The 10924-nt window shown below is 42.3% G+C and overlaps 1 protein-coding gene across 2 annotated transcripts; it reads left to right on the top strand.

Moving 5' to 3' along the window:
* Positions 1-951: 951 nt before the first annotated feature.
* Positions 952-5150, top strand: mfsd4ab (major facilitator superfamily domain containing 4Ab). 2 transcript variants are annotated; one of them, XM_044131314.1, is made up of 11 exons: positions 952-1181; positions 1269-1467; positions 1573-1818; positions 1919-2081; positions 2254-2369; positions 2515-2688; positions 3889-4036; positions 4117-4187; positions 4312-4432; positions 4553-4620; positions 4771-5150. In XM_044131314.1, exons 1-11 carry the CDS (start codon positions 952-954, stop codon positions 4825-4827), a joined length of 1593 nt encoding a protein of 530 aa, XP_043987249.1. In that variant the 3' UTR covers positions 4828-5150. The 2 variants fall into 2 exon arrangements, with proteins under 2 accessions (XP_043987249.1, XP_043987242.1); XM_044131307.1 differs by having other exon boundaries at positions 4553-5150.
* The last annotated feature ends 5774 nt before the right edge of the window (positions 5151-10924 follow it).

The raw sequence follows: 10924 nt of genomic DNA, 5'->3' as shown, positions 1-10924 counted from the left end.
CTGATATATTCTGTCTCTTTGTGTCTGGTGAACTATTTCAGAGTTTATTTGGTCGTATGTTTAGGATAATTATCAGTTTGGTAATCCCAGCGCAATTTTATCTCAAAGGCCATCAGATAATAATTTAATAGTGCGGGTCTCCAGCCCTACTTGAACGGCTTGTCAATCTGTCTTAGTACCACTATTTTAAAAAATAAATCTTAGACTCTGGTCAACTTAAGGAATAAAACTGTATAAAAATGTTCATTTGCATTTATTTTACAGGAACTATAAAAGTTGCCACTTGCTGTACAAGTGATTTTGTTAGCATTTTAACATTTTCACAGGCCAAAAGAGAACTAAAATGTAGCAACACGTGTTGAGGGCATACACTCCTCCTTATATTGTATCTCTGTCCTGTATTTGAAGCCTGCATAAGCCTTGTTTTTGGGGCAATAATAAATATTCTATGGAAATCACTTTATCTGGCTGTAATTCTTTTGAGTTTTATCAAATTATATTATTCAACAACTTACCAAGATGATTATTGTTCTCAATAGTGACTTTTAAATTATCCATATATGACAAATATTACACAATCTGTACATGAGACAGATCTGTGTCGTTGCTTTCTGTATGACACATTTCCATTAACATAAATGTGACATACTGTGCAATACAGTGACACACAAATGTTAACTTTCTTGTAGCATTTCAACAAGCAGCGCTCTTTCTAAGTCAAACATTGACGCCATTCAGATTGGAATAATATTGTTGGAGGAATCAAGACTTCACCCATTAACTCAGGCGGACATCCTTTTCAGTTGAGCAATCCAAAAAAGGGAGAGAGTGGAAGGCTTTAAATAGAGATCCAGAAACCAATTTCACTGAAGCAGAAGTCAATAGAACCTCAGAGATTTGTTCGACATTCGGCTGTGAAAAAAATATACCCGGTGGTCTTCTGTGCCCAAGATGTTCATAGATGAGAGGATTGTAACTCTATTCAAACGAAACGCTCATCACACGCTGACTTACTGGAGCGTTTTCTTCAGCTTTGGACTGTGCATTGCTTTTCTTGGACCTACAATATTGGACTTGCAATGTCAAACAAACTCAACACTGAGCCAGATTACCTGGGTCTTCTTTTCTCAGCAGTTCTGCTTGTTGATCGGCAGCTCGGTTGGTGGCGTTTTCAAGAGAACGTAAGTATCACTAAACAAGTAAGCGTCAAGAGATTCGTCTTCATTTTAACTGTCTGTCTGTGTCTTTTTTATTTTTTGTCCTTAAAGGTTATTCAGTGCTCTAGCTGCCCTATTTGTCTCTGCTCTTCTCATCTCTGTGATATTTGCCATCATTCCTGTATGTAATAATGTCCTCGTACTGGCCATTGCCATGGCTGTGTCTGGTTTGGCAATGGGAGTTATTGACACCATTGCTAACATTCAACTGGTCGCCATCTATCGGAAGGACTCAGCCATTTTCTTACAGGTAAACTAAAGAGACGCTCATTTAAATAATAGGATAGAAAGATATGCTGCTGTTCTTCCAAGACTCTGGTAGTTTGACGTTCCTGCCCTTTATGTGCTTCTGCAGGCTCTGCACTTCTTCATCGGGTTTGGAGCCCTGGTGAGTCCACTGATTGCAGATCCTTTCCTCTCTGAGACAGGCTGTGGGAATCATACGGGGAACGAGACCGAGATCATGCATCATTTCAGGAGCATGCTGAGATACAGTCCAATTGCAGAGCACAACATAACTCAGAGCCACCTGCCTCATGATGGAGTGGTGAAGGAGGAGCCAATTGTGCAATATGCTTTCTGGATCATGGCGCTTATAAATGTAAGACACTCGGCAGGCATACGTTAGTCGTCATTTGATTTTTACTTATTATTTATTTGACGGAAATTTGTTGTTTTTACTTATTTTGTTGCTTTTTCAGCTGCCTGTGCCCATTGCTGTGCTGTTTCTTATGTATCGGGAGAACTTACTCCCATGCTGTCCTGGCAGCACTCCACGTCTTTTAGACAAGGATGAACTAGCAATGGAGACCCAGCAGGGGGCAGAGGGCCCAGACTTGGAGCAGAAGGAACATAAAGCTGGAGGTACGCATGTGAAAGAAATATTAGTTGTTTTTTTTTTTACTTTCATTTTAATTCATCTTACATTCCTTCATGAATAACAAATACGTTGTCAGGAAATATGAAAACAAAACAATGAATGCCATTTTGTGCAGACCGATACATCATTTCTGACATTTCTTTTGCTCTGCCACAGGTCATGGGAGTATCTTCAGCTGCTGTCAGAATGATAACCTGCGTGGACTGCCAGTATCCTTCTTTATGATTCATATCCTTGGAGGGATGGTGCTCTTTATGACCGATGGCATTGTGGTGAGTGAGAGGTGCAAATAAATCACACGGTATTCATTTCACATGCATTATTTCCCAAATAAACTTTTATTAGTCTTTACAAGATATGCATCCCATAAAGCATAGAAAATAGGGTGCATGAAACAAGATGTTTTTTTCTTCTCAGGGAGCGTATGCTGGCTTTGTGTACACCTACGCCGTGGCCCCACCGATGTCATTGCCGAACAAGACAGCAGGTTACCTGGCTAGTATTTTCTGGGCAGCGATCACAGCTGGACGCCTTTTGTCTATTCCTCTCTCATATCGTTTCCAACCTGTACGGCTCCTCATGTTCAACCTGGTAAGGTCAACTAAGAAGTTCGAGGCACATTTTCTTAGTATACCCCACAGTGCCTTGATCATACTTCTTTAAATTTGGGAGATTTTTTTTTTTCTTTTACAACCACAAACCTAAGTGTATTTGGGGGATTTTCTGTAAAAGAATAACTGGTGATTAACTGAAGAGAAAGGAAAAGGGTATATGTTTTTTTCGTTTTTTTTTCTGGGATGTATTGTGTGCATTTTCATTCCATCCTGTTGAGTTACTTTATTAAAATGCTTATTACTGCAACTAGAGCTCTGAGTTTTTTTTGAGCCTATGTAGAGCTGTTGTTAATTCATACCATTCATATCTCTGCCAGTCTCTTGTGAAACTGAAGCAGGAGCACCTAAAAACATCTGTTTTTAGAGAATTAGGTCTAAATTAACATAGCATATAGTCATATTCTATAATTTGGAAAACACATTCAAATTATTCTCTTTCAACAGATCAAAAGTGCTTTTTGAAAATAACCCTAATACAGGTATTAATCACACTTGTTATTAAGCCTACATTACCGCTTTAAAAAAAGTTTTTTTAATTGGTTTGATATAACATACTGATCCGAAATGTCGCGCTTTCATTAGCAGCAAGCAGGAAATCATCATAATTACCAGGAAAAAAAGCTTGAACAAAACTAGCTCCATCTAATTTAGTGAATTGAGTTTCTGAAATTAACTTTTCAATTGTAATTAATTTAGGAAATTTTACTAACAATATACTTTGATGGAAAACATTCAAGTTGAGCTCTGGCTGTATGTTTAGAGCTGCTGAAAGGTGATCTCTGTCCCAGTTTCAAGTCATTTGCAACCTCTAACAGGTTTTCCTTAAAGAATTGTCCCAGATTTAGCTCTATCCATCTTTACCTCATTATGCGGCTACCACTATGATTCATGTTGTCTACAGGAAGTTCCACTGCATGTAGCATTTACTAATTAGGTGATCTCTGTTGTCAATTAGTTGCACTTGATTTTATTTAGGAATATTTAATAGCTGCTAAAGACCTATTCAATCCACAATTTCAGGTGTTTGTTAAAATAACAACATGCATCCAGTTCCTTCCACTTCTTAATGATTCACTTTGTGTTGGATTCTCACAGATGTTTGTGGTTGTAGCAAGATATTTCTCCTTTTCACTAAAACTCCATGCTCTTAGACAAACCACTCTCTTTATTTTTGCAGGCAGGAGCTATTGTTACTGTGTTGATGCTGCTCATTTTCTACACCAGCAGAATCTTCCTGTTTGTCGGAACCTGTTTATGTGGACTTTTTTTGAGCAGCATTTTCCCCTGTATGCTTGCCTACACTGAGGATATCCTTGATTACCAGGGTATAACTTTTTTTTCTTTTACTTCAAAATAATAATGCACTGGTGGAATGAAATGAGAGAATATGAATTTGTTTTTGTAGGATGTGCAACCTCTGTCCTGGTGACAAGTGCAGGGATGGGAGAGATGGTAATGCAGGTCCTGGTTGGCTCAGTAAGTGCCTGTGTTGTTTAAAAAAAATTATAAATGAGGAGAATTATGTCCTTAATCACAAACATACAACAGCAGTTGATTTAGATTTATGTTTACAAGTTTAATTTTGATATTTTCTCCACAGATCATTCAGTCTGAAGGAAGCTACAGCTTCCTGTTGTGTGGAGTGATAATTGCCTGCATTGGGTTTATCCTCTTCTTTGGTCTCCTGCTTTTCCATCGAATGCACAGAAATTACCTCACAGGTACGTCATAAACCAGAATCATTAAACATTTTGTTTAAGTCTGTAGATTTAGGTGTGTTATAGGGTTTTTTTTTTAACACTCTCTCAAAACTCTATTTTGTTCTTCTAAAATTGGAACAGGAACATCAAAGAAGTCAGCAATGGTAGAAGAACCAGGAGCAGACCAGAATGGATCAGCCAAACAAGATGTTTTTTCTTCTCAGGGAGAACCAGGAGCAGACCAGAATGGATCAGCCAAACAAGATGTTTTTTCTTCTCAGGGAGAACCAGGAGCAGACCAGAATGGATCAGCCAAACAAGATGTTTTTTCTTCTCAGGGAGAAGCAGGAGCAGACCAGAATGGGTCAGCCAAAGCAGAACAAAAAGAGAATAACGACACTGTGACAATTTCATAGTTTTAAAAATTTTTTAAATGTCTTATTCTGTAAATTATAAAAATAAATTTATTAATCACAAAGGTTTCCCGCTTTTTATGGCTAGACTGTTGGAAATGAAAAAGGATAGGCCAATATTTTGAAAGTGTACATGCGCTAAAGGGTTATAAGCAGTTAATTTCTTACCAGGGTCACGTTAATGCCATTGTAAAATCCTAAATTTAAAGCATAGGTTTAGTTTGAAGGGGATCAAGACTCAACTGGACTTTAACCATTTTAAAACCGCTCCAATCTCAAACATTTTACAGTGATTTAAGCAAACCTTATTGGTCTGTCAGACTCTCAAATCAACTAATCTATATTGCTAAATGAAGACCCAATTGTCATATTGGGGTCTATATTTCTAGCCCACATGCAGAACACGACTCAGGAGAGCAATAAAAGATATGAATGAGTTTATTTGAACAGCTCTAGAGAATGAAGCGGAAATGGCGGGTCTTGTCCAGGGGGGGAAGGGCTCTCGGAGTATCAGCACGCTACGAAGGAACGGCAAGATGATGGTGAGTTCACAGGGTGTGGGAAATCGAATTGCTGGCGAAGAATTGGAACAATCTTACTTGTGAGCAGGCGTTTCTTGTATTAGGAGGGTAACTGCAGGGTTCGGGGTCCTAGTTTCTTGTGGTCCTGGGGGGAACTGCGCTTAGCCACCGAAATCCAGACGGTAGCGAAGGAAGGCGTCGGGGGGGGCAGACGGGTAGATTCAGGCCGAACGGAAACAGGGAAGCGGGTCGACTGCCAGTGGAGGGATCCAGGAGGGACTTGCGATCAACAGAGGAGGTAGCCGGGAGAGTCCAGGACTTCTCAGGGCAAACAACCTGGAAGCAGGAAACAACGAAGAGAATCACTACTAATTCGGTCAACGAGAAGAAATAGAGACTAGCTCTAGAGGCTCAGAGGTACCGTGGATGGCTAACACTCAGGCATCAGAGTGGTGGTAGTCAGCTCCTCTTGTACACCTTGCCTGACGAGTAGATTGATCTCAGGTGTGCAGGATGACGACACACCACTCCAGAGAGGGGTGAGTTTGGTGCTATCTGGTGGCGAGATGGTGAGTAGCAGAACCTAGACTCTCAAGGAAAACAAGGAACCCCGGAACACAACAGTACCCCCCCCTCAACGGTCGCCACCTGGCGGCCGAGACGAGCAAGATGGGAGCGACGAGTGATAATCTGTAATGAGGGAAGGATCTAAAATAAAAGATCCCGGGACCCAGGAGCGATCCTCCGGACCGTAGCCCTCCCAATCGACGAGGTACTGCCAACCACGACCTCGCCGACGGGAGTCCACGATCCGGCGGACGGAGTAGGCCGGATGACCATCAATTTCTCGGGGGGGAGGAGGGGGCTCGGAAGGAGGGCAGAGCGTGCTGGTCTGGACGGGCTTTATCTGAGAAACGTGGAAAGTAGGGTGAACTCGGAGGGAGGCTGGCAGACGAAGGCGAATAGCAGAGGGATTAATAATGGCTTCGACCTCGAAGGGACCAATAAAACGGGGAGACAATTTCTTGGAAATGGCTTTCAAAGGAATATCTCGGGACGATAACCACACCTTCTGGCCGGGAGTGTAGGTGGGAGCTGGAACCCTTTTGCCTGTCGTTTGTTTTGTTCGGCTGTGCTGTTAAGGTTGTGGTGTGGTTCTCCAAATGTTCTGGCAACGACGGATATGGTGGCGGACTGAGGTTACAGAGATGTCTTCCTCTTCGGACGAAAGTAACGGGGGTTGATAACCTAGGGAGGCTTCGAAAGGGGACAAACCAGTTGCTGCAGAGATGTGGCTGTTATGTGCGTATTCGACCCATGGGAGATACTGGCTCCAATCTGACGGATTGGAGGAAGTGAAGCAGCGGAGAGTAGTTTCTAAATCCTGATTACGTCTCTCAGTTTGGCCATTAGTCTGTGGATGAAAACCAGAGGTGAGAGAAACCTTAGCATGAAGTGCAGTACAGAAATTTTTCCACACCTGGGAAATGAATTGTGGTCCACGGTCCGATAAGATCTCCAGTGGTATGCCATGCAAGCGGAAAACGTGTTTAATAAGTAACTGGGCAGTTTGAAATGCTGTGGGTAGTTTACGGAGGGGAACAAAGTGGCAGGCCTTAGAAAAACGATCTACAATGGTTAAGATGGTGGTCATGCCTTTAGAAGGTGGCAATCCTGTGACAAAGTCTATGGAAATATGAGACCATGGGCGTTTGGGGATGGGTAGCGGCTGTAGGAGACCAGATGGAGGTTGGTGAGATGCCTTATTACGTGAGCAGATGGTGCAGGCTAAGACATACTCTTTTACATCTTTATGGATTGAAGACCACCAGAATTTACGGTTTACAAGTGCAATAGTACGGCTGATACCTGGGTGGCCCGAGAACTTGGAGGCACAATCGTATGGTCGATGTGGAGGTAATGAAAGAGCCTTGGACTTACTGAATACTGGAGCTAGATCATGATATTCCGGTGGGATGATCGATAGGTCGGGTGGATCTGCCTCCTGCGGTTCTGCCGATGGCGGACCTGGGGGAACGGCCGAGTGGAGACAAGACAAATGACAGGAGGTGGACCAGGATTCGACAAGTCTATCAGCCCAGTTGATGTGGGGATTATGTTCCTGGAGCCATTTAAAACCGAGGATGATGGGAGAGTTGGCCATGGGAAAAACAAAAAAAGAGGTGAGTTCACTATGATTTCCAGAAATGATTAGGTGTAATGGTCTGGTCTGATGAGTTATTTGGGGTAAAGTGTTTCCATCAATGGCAGTGACTCGAAGAGGGATTGAGAGTGGCTCGGTTTCAATAGACATTTGTTGAACTAACATACTATCTATCAGATTTTGCTCACAACCTGAGTCAACCAGAGCGGACAATGAGAATGACTGATTTTTACAGATCAAGGTGGCAGGTAGTGACAGGCGAGGAGAATCTTTTCTCTGTAGGTGGTCCGCCAGCTCCCTCACTTCTACTGGCGGACCCGGGAGTTTAACCGGACTGGACATTGGGCGAGGAAATGTCCTGGGGAGCCACAATACAGACAGAGACGAGAGGAGATAGTCTCTGACGCTCCTCAGGAGAGAGATGTGTCCGACCCACCTGCATGGGTTCAGGGTCCTGAGAAGCCTGTGGTGGAGCAATCGCTGGCATGCCTCCCTGAAACAGAACTGGTGGGTCTCTCTGTCTCCTCGCCCTATTACGGGACCGGATCCTATTATCAAGTCGGATAGTTAGGCTGATTAGTTCTTCCAAAGTCTCTGGTTCATCTAGGACAGCCAGTTCATCTTTTAAACCTTCGTTAAGAGCGTTGAAATAAACGCTCTTCAATGCAGCTGCATTCCAATTAGTTGCTGCTGCTCTTATTCTGAAGTCTATAGCAAAATCTGCTACTGTGCGTTGGCCCTGTTTAATCCCCATGAGCTGGCGCGAGTTGAAAGACTTATCAGCGTCTTGATTGAAAACCTGTCGGAACTCTTTCAAAAACTCATCAAACGAGCAGTTATAATTTGAGGGTGACGGAAATCGGGCCTGGGCCCAATCTAAGGCCCGCCCGGATAACAAGGACAAAACATAAGCGATTTTAGAACCATCTTGAAGGAAACTCTGAGGGGAGTGATTGAAAATTATAGAACATTGCATCAAAAAACCTTTACATTGACTCTGGTCTCCAGAAAATCTCTCAGGCAGTGGTGGTGAACCTCGAAAAGCGTGGGCTGGACGGGCGGAACTGGAGCTGGGTCTGGGAGCCTCCTGAAAGCGGAAGGTTTGAGATAATTAACAATTTCAGCTAACTGCTTGTTAGTCTCGGCTTGTCGGGCGCTAAGTTCTCTTAATGCTGCTTCGTGTGATTGGAGCAGGTTGTGCTGCTCGGATAACGTTCTCCTGATCGCGTCTGCTGGACTTGTCTGTTGGCCTGAGTGTTCTGTCATATTGGGGTCTATATTTCTAGCCCACATGCAGAACACGACTCAGGAGAGCAATAAAAGATATGAATGAGTTTATTTGAACAGCTCTAGAGAATGAAGCGGAAATGGCGGGTCTTGTCCAGGGGGGGAAGGGCTCTCGGAGTATCAGCACGCTACGAAGGAACGGCAAGATGATGGTGAGTTCACAGGGTGTGGGAAATCGAATTGCTGGCGAAGAATTGGAACAATCTTACTTGTGAGCAGGCGTTTCTTGTATTAGGAGGGTAACTGCAGGGTTCGGGGTCCTAGTTTCTTGTGGTCCTGGGGGGAACTGCGCTTAGCCACATAAATCCAGACGGTAGCGAAGGAAGGCGTCGGGGGTGGCAGACGGGTAGATTCAGGCCGAACGGAAACAGGGAAGCGGGTCGACTGCCAGTGGAGGGATCCAGGAGGGACTTGCGATCAACAGAGGAGGTAGCCGGGAGAGTCCAGGACTTCTCAGGGCAAACAACCTGGAAGCAGGAAACAACGAAGAGAATCACTACTAATTCGGTCAACGAGAAGAAATAGAGACTAGCTCTAGAGGCTCAGAGGTACCGTGGATGGCTAACACTCAGGCATCAGAGTGGTGGTAGTCAGCTCCTCTTGTACACCTTGCCTGACGAGTAGATTGATCTCAGGTGTGCAGGATGACGACACACCACTCCAGAGAGGGGTGAGTTTGGTGCTATCTGGTGGCGAGATGGTGAGTAGCAGAACCTAGACTCTCAAGGAAAACAAGGAACCCCGGAACACAACACCAATAGTGGCTAACTTTATGAGACATAACCCGATTATAATCTTTTAACAGAACCTCACTTCCAAAATCCTAAACTATCCATTAAAAACATTTTTGTACTTTGATGTTTTGCATATCTTCCCACATTTGTTCTTAAGAGTAATACAAAGTTATTGCAATAAAGTTTAACAAGTCAAATGTTTGTTTTCTTTGCTTTGAAAAATAACTGTTTGGAAATGCATCCTCTGTCTTTCAATTTATCCAAAATGCAAAAAAAAAAAAAAAAAAAAAAAAACTCAGCTGTTCTCCAGGAAACAAAAGTCATCCAGGCCTCATCCAACCTTTCTACAGTTAACAATTAACCTATATCATCATCCTGAGGACCAATTAGAAAAATATAAGCTTCCACTTTAGCACAAGATTATTCTTTAATACATTTATTTAGAAAAGTATATAAAATTAGATTTTCATCTTTTAAAACAACAACACATACCGGCAGTTCTAGGCCTAAGATTTGACTGTGTTGCTTGAATTTCTGTGCAGTGACAGAAAACATTAGCAGTCAAATCACAATCTGGAGACAAATTGAGTCTGAGAACCTATTTAGGCACCAAACATTTGAAGATAAACATGTTTGACATCTCTAGTTATGCAGAAAGAAGGAAGGTGATGCGTCATAAGCTGGGATTTGCAATCAGCTTTAAAGTATTCACATAAAAAATGGAGAACTTACCAAATGAAGACTTCCTTTACTGCATTTCTTCTTTGTCTTTAAAAGCTGACATGATATTTTCTGGATGCAAACGGTGGTCAGAGAAAGCTAGAAAGAAGAAGTGATCCTGTTAAGCTCCGCAGATTATTTTGGTCTGTTTTTGACGGGATGCCTTAAAAGTATAATGAAATAAAACAAATATCCAGAAATGAATTTAAGAAAGTAGGAGGAAAATCTACTTGGTCCAAAATTCAATTATAGTCTTCCTATTTTGAGAATACTCTTATGACTATTTTGTCATAGATGACACGCTCTGTACATTAGGCATCATATTTGAGTATTTCATATAAAATAATTGTCCTAGACTCCAAAAGTGATGCAAAAGCATGTCTGACAATGTATTATAATTACCAGGGTAAATTAGTTGTGGTTTCTCTGGGTTTAGTGATTTTGAAAATAAAATCCTATCATTTAAATGTCAGTATGTAATTAGTGTTTCAAAGAATAAACTTCGGTTTTCCTCAAGACTCAGTTTTTCTTTTCATTGTATCTTTTCCAACACTGCAGTCTTGGTATATGGAGTATGTTGGAGGAAAGTATGAAAGGTTGCATTACAAGCAAAACTGTGTCAATTTCTTTGTCACTCTAGGGCCTTGTGGTAATTGTGGTAGTCCAGTGACTCC

Source organism: Gambusia affinis, linkage group LG01 (assembly GCF_019740435.1).
Source record: "Gambusia affinis linkage group LG01, SWU_Gaff_1.0, whole genome shotgun sequence".
NCBI lineage: Eukaryota > Metazoa > Chordata > Actinopteri > Cyprinodontiformes > Poeciliidae > Gambusia > Gambusia affinis.
This window is presented reverse-complemented; position numbering and strand designations above follow the sequence as displayed.